General features: G+C 40.2%; 1 protein-coding gene across 5 annotated transcripts in view; it reads left to right on the forward strand.

Annotated features, from left to right (window-relative positions):
- Positions 1–25896, forward strand: part of UNC5D (unc-5 netrin receptor D) — a 670113-nt gene that overhangs the window by 441564 nt on the left and 202653 nt on the right. For 4 of the 5 annotated variants that reach the window (XR_008892301.1, XM_056571520.1, XM_056571523.1 and 1 more), the window contains exons 5-7: positions 6148–6328; positions 18384–18551; positions 23104–23268. Coding sequence is in view for 4 of the 5 variants with exons in the window: in XM_056571520.1 (XP_056427495.1) it covers positions 6148–6328; positions 18384–18551; positions 23104–23268 (514 nt within the window). In the remaining variant the exon portion in view is untranslated. The remainder of the gene's footprint in view (positions 1–6147; positions 6329–18383; positions 18552–23103; positions 23269–25896) is intronic. The other variant, XM_056571521.1, reaches the window with a different exon arrangement.

A 25896-nucleotide genomic window follows, 5' to 3' on the forward strand; every position in this document is an offset into this window, starting at 1 on the left:
GTGGTCTTACCCGGGAGGACTGACATCCAGAAATATGGTCAAAGGGATTCATCTTTAGCTATAGGAGCCTCTCAACTCAGTAAATGTTGTCTTTAGTTGGTACTAGGGGTTGGAGACATGTGGGAAATGGGGAACACATCAGAAAAAGGAAGCTACGGAAAAAAAGTAAAAACTACAATGTAAAAAATAATAATTGTTGAGATGATCTCTTAAACATTAGATTTTACAATACAAATTTGACATGAAATTTTATGACGAATGTGAATGTCTGAAACGATAACATGAATGTGTAGGGAAGTATGAATCAATGTTTTAGATGTACTAAAAAAAATGAAGATGGCATTCACCACAGTTGAGGTAACGGCTGTGCTTTATTCTATAACCGGCAGACTACAGCATGGGGAGAGGGGGACGCCAAGAGCGTGATAGCTATTTTGTGCACCTGGTGCACTTCTTCAGACCACTCCCCCACTGTCGTCAGTGCCGGTGTTAAAATACACTGAACAGTGTACAAAAAAGGTTAAAAACATACGATCAGACCAGACAAATACAAAATGCTAAATATAATACAGCTTCATAAAAATATACTTAAATCCACCTTGTCATTGAGGCGATCTTTGAAAAAAAAAAAAACGTTTTTTTCGCAACTAATCCGTACTGTAATTGGGTTGATAGTCACCACTGTTTTGTGGACGATATTTTTATTGTCTGGCAGGGTACGAGTGATGGCTTCACAGATTTTGTTCAACACATTAACAGTAACAATATGAATCTATCATGCTCTTGGCGTCCCCCTGTCCCCATGCTGTATTCTGCCGGTTATAGAATGAAGTGCAGCCATTACCTCAACTGTGGTGAGTGCCATCTTCATTCTTTTTAGTACATTTCATACTGATCTCTGGATTGAGCACCCTACTAGAGTGTATACAGACAAAGTGTTCTGGGGTGTCATTTTCTTTGCGGGTCTACAGGAGCTGTGCCGAGCACTTTGTCTTTTTCCCATTAATGTTTTAGATGTGTCAAATAGTTTTGCAAATCATTGCGCAAAATGTCCTTTTTTTTTGTGCTGCATTCTGTAGAAGTGTGAAAAGTGGACGTGACTAATAGCAAGGACTAATATATATATATATACATATATATATATATATATATATATATATATATATATATATATATATTTTTTTTTTTTTTTTTTTTTTATTGAAACTAAAACCAGAAAATTGCACAAGTTTTTCTTTGTTCATAATTAAATCTCTTACTTAGTCCAAAATACACCATACTTGACGAGAGGTGTGTCCCTTTATATACATTTTGGACTGACACAAATAATTATTTGGCACATATTATAACTTTTTGTATGTCCAGGCATTCTGGAATTTGCAGTTTTGCAACACCTGGAGGTTGACAGTTTGGAGAACACTGGTCTACACTATAATTCAGTTTAGCAAATGAAATACTAGCTACAAATAGTAGATCTCCCAGAATCTATAAGCCCAGATTATCTCATTTATTAATAATGGTTAAACTGGTCTTGTCTAATGGTCTAGTTGTGTCAAGATCCCACCCATAATATTTCCTGTTACTATGTAGGCAAATTGTAATACAAAGGTAATACAAAAGTAAAACATTAGTAATAAAGATTGGAACGACAGGCAGATACAACAACCTTGTAGGTAAGTCGCCATTGCTTCTTGCTTCTGTGCATATTAAATAATGACAATACAAAGAATTACTTTCACTGAACAGAGGTCGACCACAGCTTTTATTTCTTTTTTAACTTGGCAAATTTTTCAACAGACAAACTTGCTCCACACAAGAACCATGCCGCAAGAAAGAAATATGCTGTCCATCGGACTCCCAACGAGCGAGTTTGCCTTCCAAACCATGTATACATGACCAAAGTATCCAACAACATAGTGAGAATTGACCAAAAGGAAGGGATGAAGAGTGGGTCAACTAGCTTTTGGGTTGAGAGGCAAGGGAGGAGGAACCATTAAGGAATGCCAATATTGGAGAGGGAGTACTCTTTGATTGGACCACCTTGTATTTAGACCACCTCCAGATACTTAAAAAGCAGAAGGCCCTGTGTTAACCCTTGCCATACCAACTGCTTGCTTCTATGGTGTTTCTGCTCATGACGGTGACCACATAACCACCTACACATGCCCTGCCTGCAGTCCATCTGTACCCTGTTTATATGGTCCAGTGCACTCAAGATCCCTAATTATAAAAAAAGGCTCCAGTCTGACCTCTTCCATAGTTATGCATAAAGAAGACCTGAATTTACAATTAAACTTTTTTTAAATATAATTTTTGAAATGCCATGATTTTCATAAGCTATATTAATGAAACAGATCATTGCGGTTAGTAAGTTGACCATAAAAAGTGTCTTTGCAGTAAGGCAGCTCCAGCTGAATGTCTAGGGAAACAACTGTCAGCTTCAGTTCTGCTTCATGAAGTCTTTACCTAGCAGAGTGTCAATTCCACAGGTGTTGATGTCTAGAAGGAAAAATGGGGTTTCTCCACTTTTGACTGTAATAAAACCACAGGGAATGTGCTGTAAATATTTTTTGTAGAATCCTTTAGGGAAAAGTTTAATCAAAGTTATAAATATTTTTCATGTCTCCTTATGAACAATTCTTGGTATATGTGGCATGCACGGGCATGCAAGAAGTGGGTAATGCTGCATATACAGTGATCCTGTTCTCCCTCTGGCCCTTGAAAGCCTCATGCTTTTAAGATGCTGATTCTGTACATGATGTTGAAACTAGGCCAAAGTGTTATATGAATTGTTAACATTGATCACCGCTATAAAAATCAGACATTTCATCTTCATTCTCACAGAATGGGCCATAAAACAGCATAGTATAGAGCATCATGAAGACCTTGAAATGCTTTCGATCTGACCCTGCATTGGCTGGCTATATTTACTCTATGCGATCCCTTCTCTTCCAATATAGGTTTATGTGCAGTTAATGCTTTTGTTGTTCTAAATCTTGCCCTGTTATGTTTCTCTTACACCGTATACTTTTTAATCATGAATTACATAATATAGCTTTCAATGGTAGATATACAAAAGAGACTAGAAGCTAGGGAAGCCATCCTTTTACCCTTCAGCTTGAAAGTATCTCTGCCAATGGCTCAAGAGCTCCGACTCACTCTCTGTATGGCTCCCTTGACATTAGAAGCTACAGAAACTATTGTGCGCCAGTAAAACCAGGGATAACTAGACGCTGGCAGGGTCAGAAGAACCATATGACTTGCAGAGTCATATCTCTGCCATGTGGATTGGATCAACACAATAATATAAACTGAACAAGGCTCTTCAGCTAAAGAGAGGATAAACCTCTGCTACAGACCATTGTTTATAATAGGATCACAAATATACAGTGACATAAAAATGTCTATATCCTGCTGAGGGGTTTATGAGGTTGCTGCAAGCAAAGATAGAACCTCTATGTAATCTATATACTACTAAATCTGTTGATGATTATTCCACCTTACTAATGGAGAATGGCAGCTTTTCGTCATAAAGATTTTGTCTACTGAAATTTAAGTATCCCGTAGACATTGGACAAATTTGGTCAAACCTGAAAAGTCAGTCTTTGACTCTTGCTTGTCAGATGATACATTTCAACCCTGGATCCTTATGTTCTCTTGAGAGATAAACCTCTGCCAGAGCAGTCTGTCTTAGGGTGATATTAAATGGTCAGATTACTGCTTGATAGGATTGCTAATCATTTGTGCTCATTTAAAGAACCTATTAGGGTATGCTCACACCACAGAATCTCGGCACATAATTCCACTTGGGAATTCTGCTGCACAAATCTAACATTGGTGTGAATGGTATTTATTTTGGCTCATTCACATTGCAGAATTTTCTGCTGCAAAAAATTCAGGATTCCGGATCCGCTGAAAGGATGAACATGATCCTTTTTCCGGCTGAATTCTGTGCGGACTGCATTGCCCTCCGTGAGTTCCTAGCACCAATGGATTTTGACAGCCAGCACTGCAGACAGAATCTCCACCTGTAATATCTCCAATTAGAGATTCCAGTGTGAATGAAGCTTAAAGGAAATCTGTCATCATAATCACCCGCACTAAACCTGTTACACAGGCTTGTAGTGCGGGTGATCCTGATTAAAACGCTCCTTACCTGGTTTAAAATGGTTCAGCGCTTAAGATATCTATATTTTTAGTTTTCTGTTATTCCCTGGCTTGGGACTCAGTGGGAGGTCTTATCATCTGTGACACGGCCACACGTCATTCTAGCTGGGCGGAGCTGCCGCCCGGCTCATGAATATTCATGAACTTATCCTCCTGGTCTAATTCTTCTTTCTCGGTCTGGTGTGGAGGGCCGCGCATGCGCCGCATTCCGTACACCTGGAAGCGGCGTTCTCCCCCCGGCTTCACTCAAGCTGCGGCCCTATACAAGTAAGAAGATGGGCTGCATAAGTGAAAAGCCGGGGGTGGGAGGAAGGGAGGGACAGAGGGTGTATTTATTCACAAACAGACCGAGAAAGAGGAATAGACCAGGAGGATAAGTTCATGAATATTCATGAGCCGGGCAGCAGCTTCGCCCAGCTAGAATGACGTGTGGCAGAGTCCCAGATGATGACACCTCCCACTGAGTCCCAAGCCAGGGAATAACAGAAAACTAAAAATATAGATATCTTAAGAAGCACTGAACCATTTTTAACTAGGTAAGGAGCGTTTTAATCAGGATCACCCGCACTACAAGCCTGAGTAACAGGTTTAGTGCGGGTGATTCTGATGACAGATTTCCTTTAAAACAGCTTAGTAATTGTGCAGACATAGCCACACGACTAATCACTGGATCATTTGCGTGTCTCTGTACTTCTATAATTCGCCAACTGTATGTTTCCTATTACACAATAAGATGTGCGGCTGATGAACAAAAATTTTTAAACGTATCAAAACCCTGCAATCAGCCAGCAATCAAGCCATTCAATGGCTGATCAATGGATCTATTACATAGGGCATTTATGTCACTGGGTAATAGAGCCCTTACTCTCTTCTTCCCCATCAAAAAAACATTCACAAGCAAGTAAGCATGTGTAAATTAAAAGGGTACTCTGGGAAAGTCAACTTATTCTGACCCCTATCCAGCTTGTTACTGAGTGTGTGGGCTGGATCGCTTTAAAGGGGTACTCCATTCCTATCCAAAGGATAGGGGAAAAGATGTCTGATGGCAGGGGTCTGGCCTCTGGGACCCCCCGCTATCTCCGTACAGCACCCGGTGTTCTGAACGAATGCTTGGTGTGGGCTGCCATGACATGACACCACACTCCCTCCATTCATGTCTATGGGAGGGGGTGTCACGCCCTCTCCCATAGACATGAATGGAGGGGGGCATTGTGTGACACCACAAGGGAGCATGGCGTGATGTAACAACCACTGCAGCCCACACCAAGCATTTGTTCGGAATGCCGGGTGCTGCACGGAGATCACTTATCCCCCTAACCTGGGGATAGGGTATAAATATACTTACCCGGAAAAACCTTTGGTGGAATTAACCTTTAGAAGATAGGAATCTTTCATTTTGAAGAATGATAACCCTACTTAAAAACATTAAAACTAGTTTTTCGGATTCTCTAAATCAGTGTCTCTAAACCGTGGACTTCCAGCTTTTGCAAAACTACTCATCCTGTACATCCTACTCATCCTGTGCATGCCTGGACAGTCTGGTTATTGAGGCATGCTGAAAGTTATATAGTTTACATCATCTCAAGGTCCACAATTTGGAGACCATTGCGTGCAGATGTACAAGAATTTCAGAGTAGATGTATCAATACAAAAGCCATAGACCTAACATTGTTGTCCTTGGATCTAATATTCTACAGCGCTTTACAGTAACAGGAAATAGCCCATGTAGATAAGTGGTAACACAAGGGACTAGTAGCTGTTTTTTGTGTGTTATGTGAGAGTTTGTGAGTCACTGGGGGGGGGGGGGGGCTGTCATGTGTCTATAGCCAGCTTAACGTAGAAGACTAACCAAAATTAGAATCTTATTCAGTGTACAGGAGATGACATATGTATAAGAAGAAATGTGTAGTCCGAAATATGTAAAATAGTATATCAGCAAAATGCTTCAATAAATTGTAGTTTTTTAATTATGTATTTTAGGTCGAATGGTTTAAAAACGAAGAGCCCATTGACTCCCTTCAGGATGAAAATGTGGACACCAGAGCAGATCACAACCTTATCATACACCATGCACGTTTATCTGATTCTGGAAATTACACATGCATGGCTTCTAATATTGTTGCTAAAAGGCGGAGTGCATCAGCTACAATTGTGGTGTATGGTAAGTGGCTTTATTTAGTCATTCATAGTAAATATTGGAAGTTTTGATAGGTCGGCGTCCGGGTACTGAGACCTTCACTCTTGCGCCCCTTCAAATCTTATTGGCTCTGTGAGCAGTGTACCTTCTATGGACATCACGCCCCTCCCATAGACTTGCATTGAGGGGGCGTGGCAGCGATGTTAAGAGCAGGGCATGGCCGTTACATCATGAGCCTCTGTCCTGCATCCCCAGTCATCCGGTATGGAGCGAAGTTTGCTAAGTGCACCGGATGTCTGGGGTGCATCAGCCAAGATTGTGGGGGTCCCCAGCGGCAGGACTCCAACGATCAGACATCTTAATCTCTATCCTTTGGATAGGGGATAAGATGTCTAGGGGCGGAGTACCCCTTTAAATAGCTTCAGGGAATCAGTCAGATGGGCGTGAACTTAATTTCAATGATATGAGTGTCATCAGGTGGTGAGTGGGATTATACAGTCAGGGAGTGTGCATTAAGCATATATGCCCCTCAATGTACTACATTCACACCCCTCGACTGTATAATCCCGCCCATTACCTGATAGTCACTCTTATTTTTTAAATTAAGTTCACGCCCATCTGATTGATTCCCAGATGAACAGGGCGCATCAAGAATCTGTAAAAGGTTGTTTAACCAGGGAACCATAAGCTATCTAATGTCAGTGATCTTTAAAGATCCACGCCCCTCAATGCAAGTCTATGGGAGGGGGCGTGACGGCCATCATGCCCCCTCCCATAGACTTGCATTGAGGAGGTGTGGCCTGATGTCACAAGGGGGCATGGTGACCCCTGCAGCGCGCACACAACATTTAAATGTTTCAAACGCTGGCCAGTGGAGTACCCCTTTAAGTTCTGTCAAAGTTATCTTGTTTTTTCTTAAATATTTTCCCCCACATTTTACCTGCAAACAGTCTTAAAATTTGACAAGACTTTTCTAACCATCCAGAGTCAAGTTCTGCTGTTTTATTTATTATAATTATGCAACATGGAGAGCATCATTTCAGGGAATGTCATCCATTTATTTATCATCCTATGTATAAAAAACTTGATGCAATATCCCTATGTCATAAGATCTGTCTTTGGATCACAAGCTCGTTTTATTCCAGCTGGGCACATGAGCTATCATCTTTATCTACTTCTATACACATGTCTCACTTGCAGCTTATCTAAAAAGTATGACGTATTATTGTGCTCCTTGATGTGCACTATGAACGCCACCTAGTTTTAGAGGGCAAAACACACATTTTAGATTCGGGCTCAGGAGGCCTTTGAGAATAAGATCTTATGCTTTGGCTGTATAGGAAGAACTGATAAAATCTAAGTCACATAATAAGCTTTGGGAGAAAAGGTCAACCACGCCGATGCAATCTGACTGAGCATGACCTAAAACGGAAGATACTTATCTCTGGGTGAAGCTTTCATCTCTTTAAAGATTTCATTCTGGATGTAAGTCATAAGCCTATTTTATCCCCTAGCATATGGTTATGTGTATGGGCCACCTAAAGTAGTATTATTTTTGCACAGGCCAAAGTGCAATATACATATTGCTTGTAAAACTATGTATTTCAGTGTCATAAAGTGTAATAAATTATTGTAATTTCCATTAGCAGCTTAGACACCTAATGGACTACTGATCACATGTCAGGGAGGGGGCATTATGTGGCTTGTGATTTCACTCCATTTTTGACATGACATAACATGGAAATGTATACCAGACTATGGGATTTTGGAAGGGAGAGGGGGGGGGGGGGGGGTCTGAGCAATGAATTCCACATGATCACTACAATACAATAAACTGGATAGTTTTAGTTACATTTGCCAGAAATTCTGACTGACGCTTGCAGGCCCTGCTAGTTATAATCTTTTAGTTGTCATGTCATCGTTCAGTCAAAAGAGTTAAAGTGTATGCCAATGGCCAGTGATGCCCCACACTTGGTCAAGGGAAAGGCTTTGGACACTTATTCCTATAAACTAGTTTTCTGGCATACAAAGGTAACAAAAATGTGCAACTGTATACACTTCTGATCACACCTCTTTTTGAAAAAGTGGGTAGGATTTAGTGAAAAAGTTATATTTAGCCTGGTTGATGTCATCCAGTCCCTAGCTCATATAGAACATCTGTAGGAAAGCGCAACGTTTCGGCTCCTCAATAGAGCCTTTCTCAAGCACCTATTGAGGAGCCGAAACGTTGCGCTTTCCTACGATGTGTGAATAAATACACGTATCTGGAGTGCTGCTCTCTTTGTTCTTTGGTGGATTTTTTGGGGGCCTGAGTCGGACCCTGGAGCTGAGCACCCGACGGGATCTGGAATCCTTGGCAACAGCCAAGCATGGTGCTTCTTCATCTGGATTGTTCTATTGTTCTATATATATATTTATATATATATATATATATATATATATATATATATATATATATATATATATTTATATATATATATATATATATATATATTTATATATATATATATATATATATATATATATATATATATATATATATATATATAAACATATATACATATATATATATATATATATATTTTTTTTTTTTTTTTTTTTTTATAGATACCCAGATAACCCTTTAACATACTGTGCACCCGAAATTGGTGTAAATTATGTCAGAAATCTATTCCAGCTCTTGGCTGGAGTAGATATCAAAATCTGACGCACAAAGAGTAAGAATGGTGTGTTAAATCTGTTGAGAGGCTTTTGCCTCTTAAATTCTCTCATAATTGTCCGATGGCAATTCATCAAAATACGGCCACCAAAAATGTAACCTTTTTTTTTTTTTTTCTTTAACTGATTTGTTTCCAAAAACAAGTATAACACAAGGGATAACATATTGTAGTATGCTGTAATGAAACAAAATGACCACTTGACTATGGCTGGACTCCCTTGGAGACTCCCTTATAGGCAGATAGATAAGGGCTTTCTGCTGTTTCTGAGCCTTTGCTTCCAGGAAATTTTCATGCCATAAGTAAAATGTGATTGACATCAAACTACAGTACAGTTCTGCAGCAGCTCAGGTAATTCACATATACATTTTCCTTTTTGTTTACTTGTGGAGACACATGAGTCCCTCTGTTCACTGTGGCTCTGGAGCCTTGCAAATCAAATCTGCCATCTACTTATATTACCCTAAAATGCATCTCTGCTAGTGACCACCTTTGTTGGTCATCATATTGGAATCATTATAAAAGAAAAAAATAGCAGGTTGCTAGGCTACAGCACCAGACTTTCCCTTTAGAGTTGCCTTCTGGAGCCCTAATAATGATTCCCCCTACTCAGATGCCCCCAAATCTTAATGGTATGACAGGATAGGAAGACATACAAGACTGAAATAATGAGTAACTACCCACCAGGATGGGAACAATAATATCTGCAGGATGGTATGGCAACCACTGACCAACCACTGGCTGCAGACAGGAGCAGAGAACTTGCAAGATGTTTGTGCACACTCAGACAAAATACAGAGACAAAGCAATACCTTCAGTGCCTGTACAGAAGGCATTAGCCAAACAACAGCCAGATACAACTAAAATCTGGCATAGATCCATTCTTCATGCAAAACCCTCAAACCTGTCAACAGCAATAAAAAAATCAAATTACAGAAGATACTGACATGGTTATTGTCAATATCAGTCAATATCAGCTATTGACTTTCGACTCTGTTATGTAGAGAGACAGGGGGGAGGGGGGGGGGTGCAGCAAATGATGTTCCATATGACATAAGCATGTGTTATGAGGGACAGGCCTGAACTATAGCCTTCATTCATCATATATTTGTTTTTGTTCTTTTGTCTGCCAGTTTCCTACTGTGACTTGCAGGAAGGGAATTAGCCATGGAACAAGATCAGATTCTGTACTCCTATTAATGACTACAATTACCAGAATGTTACACATGACACTGGTTCCTAACCTAAACCAGCATGTGGTGGAGAGATCCAAAAATACCTGAACCACAAGTCCATATGATCAATATTATTTACAGTGTATCCCACTGTGTAAAGCCTTGAGGGACTGCAGAATCCTTTTCACTAGCCTCTTACCTTTCTGCTGCTACAATACAACCCAGCTGTGTCTGCATCAAGCTAAAGTATGTGCGAGCAACGTGCAGACAGAACCAGTGCCTGTAATACTTCAAAGGTATAGTGGCACTATTGCTAAAAAGTAGTCAGACTCACTGGGCTGCGGTACCTCTATCATAGCGGGAGACCAAAGTCCTAAGTGTGCAGGTCCGGTGGTGCAGGGAACCAGAAAGAACCAAGTCACTAAATACAAATAGCATAGAAGAGACATGGTTACCCGTAGTCACCGTTAGGTTTCAGTCGGCCAACTCTGCTTCAACGGTTCCAGATGGTTCCAGACATGATGCAGGGCGCTCAGAGGCGACTGCCAGCGGTTTTGCTCTGTGTACGTTTCTTCCGGCTAAGCTCACACAGTACAAAACCGCCGGCCATTGCCTCTGAGAGCCCTGCATAGTTTCTGGAACCGGTGACTAGTGTTGGGTGCGAATATATATTCAAAATTGTGAATATTCGCTTGTTTCCGCATATGTGAATATTTGCATATTCCTTCTTTTCACTTGTGGGCCAATTAAAATGATGCAAATACACTTGTCAGAGGTTATCAACAACATCCCTAGCAACCAATAGTAAAGTTGCCCACCCCTCACTGTTTTCTTCCTCGAATACGCGAATATGCAAATATAACAAATACGTGAAATTCGTGCATATAGGACGAATATTCGTCTTTATATTCGCAAAATATCATGAATTCGAATATGGGCAATGCCGCTCATCGCTACCGGTGACGTGCGTGCAAGCAGTTGAAGCTGGGTCGGCCGACTGAAGCCTAGCGGTGACAACGGGTAACTGTGTCTCTTCTATGCTATTTGTAGAGCCAGCATCTGTGTCTACCATGTAGCAGCGGCATACTGAGAAGTCCTAGTGTGTCTGCATCACGTGTGCGTCATTCTTTACAATTCCAGCTCTGACAGACGCATATTTATAGGGAAGCTGTCAATCGTCACAACACCCTGGTTACATTTACATCACACAGCGTTTTAGCTCACAGCAGTGTTAACTTGTAATTATTATCTTCCACATTCAAACCAGACAGGTAAATTATTGAGAAAATGTGAAGTGCAACATTACCCAGAATAAATTCCCAAAAGTAGCTTGTGCTGTTTAAATAAATAAATACATTTTTGGCTGCTTACTCTTGCAGACACCTGCAGCCAATATCTCAGGGTGCATACTATCAAAGACAATTCTGTGCCTATCCTATAGATCATACGCTAACACATACTACTGTTATACAAGTGATAAGCTTTGATGCATCCTATGGATATACTTGTAGGGTTCTTGCAGAAGCAGACTTGCAGAAGTTTTTCCACTGTGACAAAGCAAGTGCAGAATGTTAAAGTATATATTCATTAATTTGTTTTGTAATTAAATTTTCCAGATCGGTCAAAACATTTTTAATAGTTCATTTCATAAAAACTTTATAGTGGTTTGATCTCCATTATTAGTTAAAATTGCCGAACTATGGCCTAACTTTACTTACTGTGACCCTTAGTAAAAACAAAGGCTTATAATATTAAAGGGGTTATCCAGTAATCAAAAAACAGACCTACTATCATTCAAAGATCGCTCCCTGTCTGTCTCCACTTTGGGTGTGCTATTACCACTTGGCTCCATTCACTTCAATGGAACTGAGCTGCAAAACCGCACCCAACCTGGAGACAGACAGGGAGCGGTTGAAAGAAACTATCTCTGTTTTTCGATTCTTGGATAACCCCTTTAATGTTTCCCCTATCTCAGGACCTGCCTCTATGACCCAGAATGAAAAGTGGCCCTTTAAAAGTAACTCCCGCTATGGCAATTATGCAGCCCCATGTATAAAATGGTTGCCCATTTATTTCACTGGCTGCAGGAAACTCCCAGCATGCCTGGAGAGCCAAAGGCTGTGATTTGCAGTTTTACAACAGCTGGAAGTACACTGGATGGAAACACTGTCCTAGTGACAAAAGTTGATCACCAGGTATTAGAGAAGGCAGACTGCAATGGAACATCTTTTGCTTTGATTTAAAAAAAGGAGATGTCTATAGAGATGAAGACAAGAGTCCTTGATTCTGTACACTGAGCAGTGAGGCATACTACATCATATGCCTTACTGCTTAGTTGCACTTTCCGGGCTTGGCGCAGAGCATAATCGGCAATGCATTTAGCACTGCCACTTACTTACAGGAGACCCAATACATTGTACAGGAGCAATAAATTTGTGCCACCCTTTGCTAAAACAGTGCAGTGTATGAATTACTGCTAAGTGTACATCAGATGGGTCATTTAGCTTTAACTGGACTCCCTGCTCCTGTATATTGCGATTGGACTAATCTGATTTTTTTAGCAAATATGGAGTAAAATTGATTTGGAACAAACCAGTTCATATATGTCTTACTATCTCTTAAAAAGAGAATAGGATTATGCCATAACTGAGGGTAGAATATACTAGTGAAAGAGACAATGATTACAATTATTTCACAGTGTAATGCAGTGATTCATCTGATATTATTATTATTATTATTATTATTATTATTATTATTTATTTACATAGTGCCCTTGGTTCCAGGATGCTTTACAGTTGATAAGGATTAAAATACATAACACAATTGCAAGTATAATCAATGTGATATAGATTAAATTGCAAACTGACATAGAGGGAGAGAGGGCCCTGCCCAGAAGGGCTTACAAGCTACAATCGAAGGGAAGTGAAAATAGTGTGTTAGGAGGACAATTGGTCATCTATGAGATATGAGAAGTTAGGGAAGTACAGTGAGGATCAAAAGTTTGGGCATTCCAGGTAAAAATTTGTAATAATGTGCATAAAGAAGCCAAGGAAAGATGGAAAAATCTCCAAAAGCCATCAAATTACAGATTAGACATTCTTATAACACGTCAACAAAAGTTAGATTTTATTTCCATCATTTACACTTTCAAAATAACAGAAAACAAAAAAATGGGCACCCTGCAGAGTTCATATATTGTACTGCCCCCTTTGGCAAGTATCACAGCTTGTAAATGCTTTTTCTAGCCAGCCAAGAGTCTTTTAATTCTTGTTTGAGGTATCTTTGCCCATTCTTCCTTGCAAAAGTCTTCCAGTTCTTTGAGATTTCTGGGCTGTCTGTAACTCACTGCTCTTTTAAGGTCTATCCATAGATTTTCTATTATGTTGAGGGCAGGCGATTGTGAAGGCAATGGCAAAACCTTCAGTTTACGCCTCTTGATGTAATGGATTTCGAGGTATGTTTAGGATCATTATCCATTTGCAGAAGCCATCCTCTGTTTAACTTCAGCTTTTTCACAGATGGCATCAAGTTAGCATCCAAAATTTGCTGAAATTTTATTGAATCCATTTTTCCTTCTACTTGTGAGATGTTCCCTGTGCCACTAGCTGCAATACAACCCCAAAGCATGATTGATCCACCCCCATGCTTAACAGTTGGACAGAGGTTCTTTTCATTAAATTCTGTTCCCCTTCTTCTCCAAACGTACCTTTGCTCATTCAAAGTTCAATTTTAACCTACTTGATCCACAGAACTTGTTTCCAAAACGCATTCCTAAGCATCAGGCTTATCTATATGTTCAAACGCTGATTTTTTTGGTGAGGACGTAGAAGAGGTTTTCTTCTGATGACTCTTCCATGAAGACCATATTTGTACGAGTATCTCTTTATAGTGGAATAGTGTACCACAACTCCAGTGTCTGCCAAATCTTTCTGTAGGGATTGTGCAGTCAAACGTGGGTTTTGAATTGTTTTTCTCACAATCCTGCGAGCTGTTCTGTCTGATATTTTTCTTGGTCTTCCAGATCTTGGTTTAACTTCCACTATTCCTGATGACTGCCATTTCTTAATTACATTTCGAACAGAGGATATTGACATCTGAAAACGTTTTGCTAATTTTCTTATAGCCTTCTCCAGCTTTTTGAGCAACAACTATTTTCAGTTTCAGATTTCTAGACAATTGCTTAGAAGAACCCATGGTGCGGATTGTTGGGGCAAGGTCAGATGAGTCTGGGCATTTAAAACCTTTGAGATTGACATCACCTGGTCTTCCCAGATGATGATTGAGAACAATCCATGACACTGGCCGGTCTCAGCTTTGGAAAGGGGGCAGTGCATGCTATAAGTTCTGCAGGGTGACCAAACTTTTGCAGATGACATTTTTTTGTTTTCTGTTATTTTGAAAGTGTAAATGATGGAAATAAAATCAAATTTTTGTTGACATATTATAAGAATGTCTAATCTGTAATTTGATGACTTTTGGAGATTTTTCCATTTTTCCTTGGCTTCTTTATGCACATTAATACAAATTTTTACCTGGGGTGCCCAAACTTTTGATCCCCACTGTAGTTGTTCCCAGAGTTATTGTAGATAATAAGCTTTCTTGTATAGATGGGTCTTCAGGAAGCTTTTGAAGGTCCTGATGATCGGTGACATCTGGATGTGTTGGAGTAGAAAGTTTCAGTGTATGGGATTGCACAGGAGAAATCTTAGAGATGAATGTGTGAGGTGCTGACAAGGGGAGAGTACAGGCAGAGATCTACGATCAATCACTGATTATGTAAGGGATGGTATCAGGAGATCAGGTCAGGGATGAATGGAAGGCATAGGCTGTGGACGGCCATGTATGTCATGGTGAACAGTTTAAACTGAATAAAAAAAAAAGTGAGGTAAGATGATGATTAGTCAGGCCGCAGAGGTGAGAAGGGATTGAAGATGGCAAGAGTGTTTAACTGAAGGCCACAGAGGAGGATGTTGCAGTAATACAAGCGGAAGATGATGAGGCAATGTACCAATAATTTAGTTTAGTCTAAGCTGAAGAATGAGCAAAATGTTTTGAAGGTGAAGGTGATAGGAGGGGGTAAGGGTATGGATGTGTGTTTTGAAAGACAGCGTGGAGTAGAAAGTGACCCGAGGGCAGCAGGGTTGTGTAACTAGGCGGAGAGTGGAGACATTGATTGTGATCAATAGATCGGGTGGAGGGAAATTAAAGACACACAGTGCAGGGAAGTAGTCCTTTCCATTATGTGCTTGTATAGGATAGTCTTCGATGTTTATAAGGACCCTCTTCTCCTGCCCACAGACCTTTTATATAGGCAGACAATCAGAAGCCGGTGGGTGGGAGGAGAGTCATAGCACGGCGCTTGTTCTCTTGTACCTCAGGAGAACTGCAGCAAGTGGCACATCATTGTGATCAGCATCCCTGTTACAAGTTTATGCTGCCCTCAAATGAGACAGTGTAAAACTAGTGACTGATTCCCTTTAAATCCTGCTTCCTGGTCGAGTCTACTGATATTCAATGTAATGTTTGGGAATTCTGCTGCAGCCTCAAGCCATCTGGATGCTGGTTGCCCTCTTGCTGTTTTGTAATTAACTTCTAATCATAATTATCTTTTCCAGCAAAATATAAAAAATAAATAAACACAGAATTCTAAATTAAAAGAATTGTATCATACATCATTCAACCATAATATCAAAACCACTGAGAGATGAGGTAAATAACATAGAACATCTTATGACCACAGCATCTGTGACAGAGTAAGATATATCAGGTGACAAGTAAATAATCAGTGGATGCAACTTTGAGAAGACCCAAACTTTGATATCTGGGCCTTTTGGTCAGAACATCTCAAATCTTGTGGGTTGTTCCCAGTATGAAGAGGTTATTATCTACCAAAAAATACAAACAAACATATTATAAATATCCAGGAATTATTGGGGCTAATGGAGAACAAAACTCCCTTTTAGCATAAATTGCCAAAAATATGTTAATGGTGTTATTGAAAGATATCAGAACACACACACAGTGTATTGCTGCTTGCCATGTATGTTCGGATAGCCAATACTGTATGCATCAAAACTGGACAACAGGCAATGGAAAAAAAAGTGGTCTGGTCTCATGAATAATGTTTTCTTGTACATCATGTGGATGGCCATGTACGTGTGTGTATCGCTTACCTGGGAAAATTTTTTACCAGGATGTACTATGGGATGAAGACAAGCCAGTGTAGGCAGTGTGATGCTCTCGGCATCCTGGCATCCATGTAGATGGCAATGCAACATGTACTATCTTCTCAAACCCAGACCAAATACAACCCCTCATGGCAGTGATATTTCCTTATGGCAGTGACTCCTTTCAGTAGAAAAATGCCCTTACCATACTTGGAAAAATGTTCAAGAATAGTTTGAGGAACATGACAAAAAGGTATTGACTTGGCCTCCAAATTCCCCAAATCTCAATCCAATTAAGCATTTATATGGTGGTCTAGAAAAACTGTTCAAATAAAACAATCCCCAACTTATAGGTCTTAAAGGGGTACTCCACTAGAAAAAAATGTTTTTTAAATCAGATGGTGCCAGAAAGTTAAAGGAAATCTGTCATCAGTATCACCTGCACTTACCTGTGATACAGGCTTGTAGTGTGGGTGATACTAATCAAAATGATACTTACAATGTTCTTAATGTCCCAACCGTTGCGCTGCTATCTCTGTTTTTCTTTTTATGTAAATGAGGTCCCTCGGGCACGGTCGGAGTTAGAACCGGAGCTCTGGGACCCCTACGTGATCTTCTGCCGGGCGGGCGCTCCGCCCGGCTCATCAATATGCATGACCATCCTCCCTGCTCTCGCAGCAGGTTTTTGCCGTGGTGCTTGCACCGCTTCCAGAGTACACCTGGAAGTGGCATCAATTTCAGACTCATTCAACCTCATGCTTTTGTGCATCCTCACACTTCACTGGTGGCCGCCGGACTGAGGCTGAAATTTATGCCACTTCCGGGTGTACTCTGGAAGCGGCTCATGCGCCGTGGCGAAAACCTGCCGCAAGAGCAGGGAGAGAGGCCATGCATATTGATTAGCCTGGCAGAAGATCACGTGGGGTTCCCGGAGCTTCGGTTCTAACTCTGTCCGTGCCCGATGAACCTCATTTACATAAAAAGAAAAACGGCACAACGGCTGGGCCATTCAGGACTACAGGCCTGTATGACAGGTTAGAGCGGGTGATACTGATGAAAGATTTCCTTTAAAGAGATTTGTAGTTTACTTCTATAAAAAAATCTTAATCCTCCCAGTACCTATCAGCTGCTCTATACTACAAAGGAAGTTATCTTTTTGAATTACCTTTCTGTCTGACCACAGTGCTCTCTGCTGACACCTCTGTCCATTTTGGGAACTCTCCAGAGTAGGAGCAAATCCCCATAGCAAACCTCTCCTGCTCGGGACAGTTCCTGGTATGGACAGAGGTGTCAGCATAGAGCACTGTGATCAGACAGAAAGGAAATTCAAAAAGAAAAGAACTTCCTCTGTAGTATACAGCAGCTGATAAATACTGTAAGAATTAATATTTTTTAATAGAAGTAATCTACAAATCTGTTTAACTTTCTGGCAGAGAGAGAGACTTACATTATAAATGTGAGTACTTTACATCCACAGTCCCTAGTCCCTACATCGTTCTGAAGCTAGACAGACTCTTCCTGTAGAAGAGATTGTTAGTTTATAGTTCTATTATAGAGACTCTTTCATAAGAAAAAAATATTGAGGTGCTAACCTTGAAATTCCCATCAGGTTACGACTGTCAGTCAGCCCTCAGCATGCTGTAAGCTTGTAGCCAAGAAGGACCAAATGAAAAGTTCATTGGCTGAAACTATTGATTGTGGCTGAAATATGTGTTTCTTGTAGCAGAACTGTCAGAATACGTGTGAAGAAAATAGCTGTCAAGGAAATAGGGGAGTAAAAAAGTCTGACGAAAGCTTTACGGTAAATAAGCCACGAGAAAAGACTATTTATTCAGAGTACTGCAGTAAAATGGGCTCTATCGACAAGCTTCTGTAGTTATATTCTTATCCAGTAAAATGCCATGCTTTTACATAACAACAGGAGAAGTCCCTGAAGGGATCCTTGGGTTCTAATGAATCTGTGTCATGAAATAGTGATGTAATCTAGTGTATACAATGTATGTTTCTTTCTTATTTTTAGTGAATGGAGGCTGGTCATCATGGCTAGAGTGGTCAGCGTGTAGCGTGAGTTGTGGTCGGGGAGTCCAGAAGCGTTCTAGGACCTGCACTAACCCAACACCTCTGAATGGTGGAATCTTCTGCGTAGGGTCATCTATGCAGAAAGTAAGCTGCTCCTCACAGTGTCCAGGTAAGAGGCTCTTTTACTTTTATAATGTAAATTTTTTCAGAAGTTTTTTGATCTCCATGTATCATACTCTATGCCAGGATTTCTTCTATATTTTTTCTGTCATAAACGTTAAAGGAGTAGTCCAGTATGAAAAACGTATCCCCTATCCGCAGTGGTCAGACCCCCTGTGATCTTCGGCGTGGTGCCCCAGCTCTCCACATGAATGATTCTGAATCAACCATGGCACGAAAGGGTGGTTTACACACACCCTTAATGCGAATAGGGGATATGTTTTTTATACTGGTCTGCTCCATTAATATTTTGTAGGACAGTTGAAGGCTAAGCCTTACACCGCCTAGCCGAGCTGATTTTTTCAGAACATGGCAAAAGTGGTGCAAAACTCATAGAAGTTGCACATTTTTGCACAAAATTGCAAAATGTGAGACTTTTGAATGCCACTAGGCAGCAGGCACAATTCCCCTCTTACTATTTCACAGGAGTATAGTAATTCCTCATGTGTTGTACAATCAATGAATGAGATTATTTGGGTAGAAAGCATATGGATTTCTGCAATCCTCTTTGAGATAAAATGGAGGGTTGCAGAAATTTCTGCAACAATTATGAAGCATGTCAATGTATCCCTGGTCTTTTCACATGTTTGAAAAAAAAAATTAATAAAACATTATCTTGTATTTTTTAAGCAGTGTTTCACAGTGTGAACATAGCCTTAAGCTTTGTAATTTTCGGAAATCATGGTAAAACTGCTGCATGACTGTGACGCAGCCGAAACATGTGTATACAGCCTAACGAAGAATATTGCACACAGCGAATGCTGGAAAGTCAGCAGTTGTGCCACTAACACAGACCACAGCTGGTTCAACAAGTTTGGTTGTTAACTGCACATTACAGATTGAATGGGGAATAGTTGATAGCAGGAAACAATTATATAAATATATAACCTTAAAGATACTAAGACAACCTTCCCTTAAAATATGGCTTTATTTCAATTTGTTATTTTTCAAACCCAAAAATTCTCCAACAATGCTACACCCATAGGCACCCAGAACTGTAATTCGGCTGAAGCTTTAGATTTAGACCTGTGGGAATCTTTGTTTCAATTACAATTGGATTACAATAAGTGATGTAATATTTTAACGGTGCTTATTGTGGGCCGGATCACTGTTTTAGGATAAGTGCGTTTATTTACAGTGTATAAAAAATGTACTTATCCTAAAACAGTGATCCGTCCAGCAATAAGCACCATTAAAGGGGTATTCCGCCCCTAGACATCTTATCTTATCATATGTCACGGCTCTGCCCCTCGTGACATCATGGCCCGCCCCTTTCAATACAAGTCTATGGGAGGGGGCGTGTCGGTCGTCACGCCCCCTCCCATAGACTTGCATTAAGGGGACGGGCCATGATGTCACAAGGGGCGGCGCCATGACGTCACGCTGCTCTGTCCCTCATATCGCCCGTCATTACGCACAGAGCGAACTCGCTCTGTGCTGTAATGATAGCGCGGTGCCGCAGCGGGGATCCCAGGGGTCCCCAGCAGCGGGACCGCGGCGATCTGACATCTTATCCCCTATCCTTTGAATAGGGGATAAGATGTCTAGGGGCAGAGTACCCCTTTAAAATATTACATAACATATTGTAATCCAATTGTAATTCCTGGCAAACCATTTGAACCTGTGAATATTTATTTGGTTTGGGTCCAGAGAACTCATGATGCTCTGACTGAAGGATTCCAAGTAATTGTTTCCTGCTTGATCTCTTTGACTCAGATTTGATTGAAGGCTAGATTTCCACTTTTTTTTTTTTTTTTTTTTTTTCTGGCAGTTTTTGGAATACTGCCCCTGCAGATTTTGTGCCAAAGCCCGAAGTGTATTAAAAAAGAATAGGACATATGAAGGAAGGACTTATACTTCTCCTCCCTTATGGATCCACTTCTGAAACTGAGTGGCAGTTCTCCAAAAAAAGCCAGGAAAAAAACAAACTAGTGGAAATCTATCCTAAACTGTAGAATTTAGAAGCAAAATGTTTTTAAGGTTCCATCGTCTAAAAGTCAGTAAAACATCTTCATTTTCTGGTGCCCAGAGCTGATAGGATCTTAGGTATTGAAATCCATTCATTCAGGGCAGCAATGTGGATCTCTGTGATCTACTTGTACAACCCATTGCAAAGAGTTCAGCCATAGACTCAAACTTAACTATATGGTTATGCTAACATGTCATGTGGACTAAATCATGAATGCATGAGGTGGTCATTGGTCAAATTTTCTAGTAATCCTGACAACATATGTCCATCATGCAGTAGCCACAGTGTCAGATTATACCCTTAACCTGCTCCTAATAGCAGCTGTACCTAAACTTTTGACATAGAAATACTGACACTAAACAGATACAGATCAAAATAGATGGAGAGGTTAGCATGCACCTTGTCTTACACTACTCAAGGGCTAACTGAGCAGAGGCAAATGCCCAGCCCTTGAGGCCCACTTTATGTACAAAACAGGTGATGTGGTTCCCAAAAAAAGGGGAATTTTTCCCTCAGCAGCAAACTCTGATAGGTCATAAACATGAATATCAAGCCCTGATCCAACTAGGGTAAGATTTGCCCTGATAAAGTCAAAGAAGGAACTAGAAAATTCCTAACCAAAACTTCCCTAAGGATCTACAATGGGATCCCATTGTGATCATTTTCACAGGATGGTCCAAGGTGGGAAGTTTTTACTATTACATGTGTATGGACAAGAGATATGTGGTATGGGAAAAGAATTTCACTTTAAGACGTGTCCAGACTAGTGGCTTAAAGAACTGGCAACACATGAATGGTCATTTCTCCGTTGTACCAGGGTTCATTTGTTTTGTGATTTTTCATGAACCTCATATGTTTTTCTATTTTTATATTCTAAATACACCTTGTATTATTTTTGATCTTCTGAATTAAGGCCATTAGCCAGAGATGGCTGTTTTTTATTGTCATACATTAAATAGAATAATTGTAATTTCCAAAGCTGTAGCATTTGCACCAGATAATAAGCACTATAGCATGTACCATTATGAGGCGCTGTCACCTGTCCCAGATGTCATTGTTATGGGCCAATCTTTAATGCAGCAAATAATAACTTAAGATGGGGAAAGGCATAATCAGTGAACCATGGGTCACTTCTGTCATCCAGTCACTGTCAACACCTATTATCTACTTTCTCATTACCATGAGTTACTAAGGTAGTAAAACGGGATTTACTTAGCATACATGGAAATTATTTCCATGCAGTTGAGCCATCAGCTACTGTATATAGTTGAAGTATAGAGGGGTATATAGCGTGAAAAGCTGAAAAATAATTCTGTATTCATAATTAAAAAGGCTTAGACTATTCAGAACTAGTCTAATTCTACTTTAGCCTAGGTTCACACAGTTTTTTCAGACATATTTCGTTCAGGCGTATTGGCATTTTAAACATTAAATTGTTCTATGTAAGTCTATGGGAAAGTGGCTGTCTGTGCATACAATATGTCAAAATATGGACACATTTTCTTTTACTTCCACAAAAATATGGACACATTTTTGTAAATAAAATATGTCTGAAAAAAACTTTGTAAACCTAGCCTTAGGCAATGTACGCATTTGGTTTGAAACTCAGTTGGGTTCCTCCATCGCAGGTTCCCTTTTTTCTAAAGACAAATATTGGGCGAAAGAAGGATTGGACATTTTGTCCTCATGGTACACAGGCCACTGTCAGAGATGTCTGGAAGTGGTTAATTCCCCTGTCCCCATTGAGAACACATACACACTTGGCCAAGTATATGTGTGTATAGAGCGTCAAGAAGAATAGTTGTCACTGGAGCACTTAATGTATTGCTACTTTAAAGGGGTACTACAGTAATCACGCCCACTCCCATAGACTTTCATAGCGGGGTGGGGCAGGGCATGACGTCACACGGGGCAGAGTCGGGACGTCAAGATACTCTGGCCCGTGGTCGGCACCCGACAGTTTGTGAGCTGGCAGTGCAGCTCAAAGAGGTGGGTGCCGAATGCAAGATTGCGGGGGTCCCCAGCAGTGGGACCCCCGTGATCAGACATATTATTCCCTATCCTTTGGATAGGGGATAAGATGTCTTAGGGCCGGATTACCCCTTTAAGATTGGATATATGATTTTTTTAATATGTTCAAAAAAAGTAAATAACACTCCAACAAATAATAAGATTTTCTCATTAAATTAATAAACATCTTTTATGTTCAGTAACTATTCCCTACTGTATCAGATCTTTGTAATTTACATTGTATTAGATATGTAAATGTAGATATGTTGCAAATCATAGTGCATATTCATCGGGAACCTTAAATATAGATATATTGGGGGACATACATCAAAACCTGTGTAGAGGAAAAGTTGACCAATTGCCCATAGCAACCAATCACATTGCTTCTTTCATTTTTGAAAAGGCCTATAAAAAATTAAAGAAGAAATCTGTAAACACTTAGAAGTTAAATATACATGAAATAGCATTTATTAGACAGGTTGTGGGATAAAACTGCTAATAATTTCATTATTTCTTTTTCTAGTAGAAGGACAATGGAGGGAGTGGGGTGAGTGGTCAGTCTGCAGCCCCGAGTGCGAACACCAGCGTGAGAGGGAGTGCACAATACCTGCTACAACCAATGGAGGAAAGCCATGTGACGGGATGAGCCAAGAGTCGGAAAACTGCACGGATGGATTGTGCATTCAAGGTGAGCAATACAAACACCACACAACTATTCAAATGTTTTCTATGAATTATTACACTTACTGATGTAGAAATCAAATGGAGCTAAGTACTACTTTACTAGTGTTAGCTTTATTTTCTTCAGACTGCTAATATGTCATCAAGGTCCAATCTCACGTAGCAAATTCCAGTATATATAATATACAGAGGTCCCACTCATAGCAGGTCCCCTTTATGAGCCACAACTGAAAGACAGTTTTTTGCTATGAGTGACTCGAACCTTCTATGTGTAACATGGGTGGTCATTGTTGTGAATGACCACCCTTGAACACTACCCCCGCCTGCTGCCGCCCGGGTTCATTTGTACCTGTCTGATGGTTGTACATGTCTTGGACACAATAAAGTTTAGCACGGTTGCTAGAAGATTGGTGAGTGCAAGTTCATTTCTACCTATTTGTTATTATATGGACTTTGTTGCTATGGACTGGCACTGATATGTTGCACCACTGGCACTGATATGGTTTCAAACGGACATAGGTACTAGCTGCTCTCCCGGGGCTCATATACAGAAACATTGAGAGATAGTGGTGCACCACTTTCACACTTAAGGACAAGTTGTCATTGTTGTGAATGTTGCCACGCAATACTACATTTTCCCAGCAGTGGCCACTGAAGAAAACGTATCTGGCTAGCCATGGCTTCCTTAACTAAATCAAATGTTTACCAGGGTGCCAGGACTGGAACCATGGCAGGCAAACACCACAGCCTTCTAAAAGAGATTTTCTCTATTAAGACAAACCTATGAACATAAATCTTTCAGGTCCTCGAGATGTCACATACTGGCCACGACAATACAATTTTAACGATGCCACAGAGAGTTTAAGTTAAACTTTATTTGTCACCAGCCATGACTGCTGACTAGTAATGGTGGTGGTGGTGGTGGTGGGGGGGGGGGGATAGTGTGATAGATTCCAGTCATGCTTGCTGTGCCCCCTTGTACCAGCCGGGTCGCTTTGCCAAGTGTTATATATGGTAAAATCTACTGCTTGTTTCCCTTTAAATCATAAACTGGATTTTTATTTTTATTTTTATAAGAAATGTGATCCTGCTTGGATTATGCCCCATTCAAAAGAATGGATCTGCACATCCTACATTAATTAATTGATCCCATTTACATATAAACCCAATATTCTTCCAAAAACAAAGCCTGAGACACACAGCCTTTCAGTGACTTGCAGGGATTTGTTCTGAAATATATTATTGCCTTCGAAGTCCCACACGTTCTTCATCACAAATGTCAGACTTTGTCCAGAAAGTACTTGAATAATTCAGTGACCAATGCATAAAAACATTTACTCTGTCACAAAAATGGATGACACAGATAACAAGTAAGGCTTCAACTTTTCAAATTCACCTTTCCTCTGGGGAAAGACGATTGTTTCTCAGAATTTAAGAAATTACATTTCTGCCCTTGACGCTGGCAAAGTAGGATTTTCAGGAATGTGAAAACTAGAAGAGAGGACTTCAGCTTCGAACACATGTATTCATTATTTAACTTCAGGTACATCTGATCTGTATCATTATAATAGAAAAGATAGATAGATAGATCACATCTCCCTTGTAATTTCTATTATAAATGTAAACCATGACATAGTGCTTGGTTTGTCGATAAATGTAAACCAGTGGGGCCAACAGACCTCAAGGATGTCCATCATTTTGATGGGAACAATAGTTCTGAATTTAGTGCCTTTTTCTACCTTTAAAAACTCCTTAGCATAAGTAAATAATGTAGGAGGGTTATGTAAGCATATCCATAAATATTGTCTCACCAGCTGGGATTTCTTCCTAAGTACTTCATCCATTGTGCTGGATCCATCTTGAAATGTCCATTTAAGATGGCCACCTCTGTTCGCTTCCTCTACCTGCCATCCTCCTTCTGCTGGAGGTCTGTACAGGACTTCCTTGGAGACCTTTGTCTGTTCCTCCCTCTATCCTGGCTTTCTCTGGAGCAACTTATGCTCAAATGATGGGTGTGTCCATCAGGATAGAAGGAGTATAAATGTGGGCGCGTTTATTCTAATTGATCATGTGTATACTATCCATAAATATACAGATACATATAGATTTCATATCTATATATTATACTGTGATATTCTTGAAACAGCTGCTGGTGAGCTTGTTATTTCAACACGTGGTTACCATAACTTGGATACATGTCCTATAATGAGAAAAATTAAGCCTTGTTCATCTAAAATTTTACAGCTGACAATGCATATGAGAGCAAAAACCAAGCCACAGTGAAAGAACTGCAGGTAGAGCTCAGAGACAGGATTGTGTGGAGGCATAGATCTGGATAAGGGTGCAAAGAAATTCTGCTGCACTACAGAGTACAAACTTCTGCTGCACTGAGTTTCCAAGAGCACAGTGACCTCCATAATGCTTAAATGGAAGACATTTGGAACAGCCAAACCAAACAATGAAGCTCTTCCTTGAGCTGGCCACTCCACCAAATTGAGTATTCACGGGAGAATGGGTTTGGAAAAAGAGGTGACCGAGAACCCATTGGTCACTCTAGCTGGGTTTCAAAGATCCTGTGTGCAGATACATAAAACTTCCAAAATATCAACCATCACTGCAGAACTCCACCAATCTG

The sequence above is a fragment of the Hyla sarda genome, chromosome 4, assembly GCF_029499605.1.
Source record: "Hyla sarda isolate aHylSar1 chromosome 4, aHylSar1.hap1, whole genome shotgun sequence".
NCBI lineage: Eukaryota > Metazoa > Chordata > Amphibia > Anura > Hylidae > Hyla > Hyla sarda.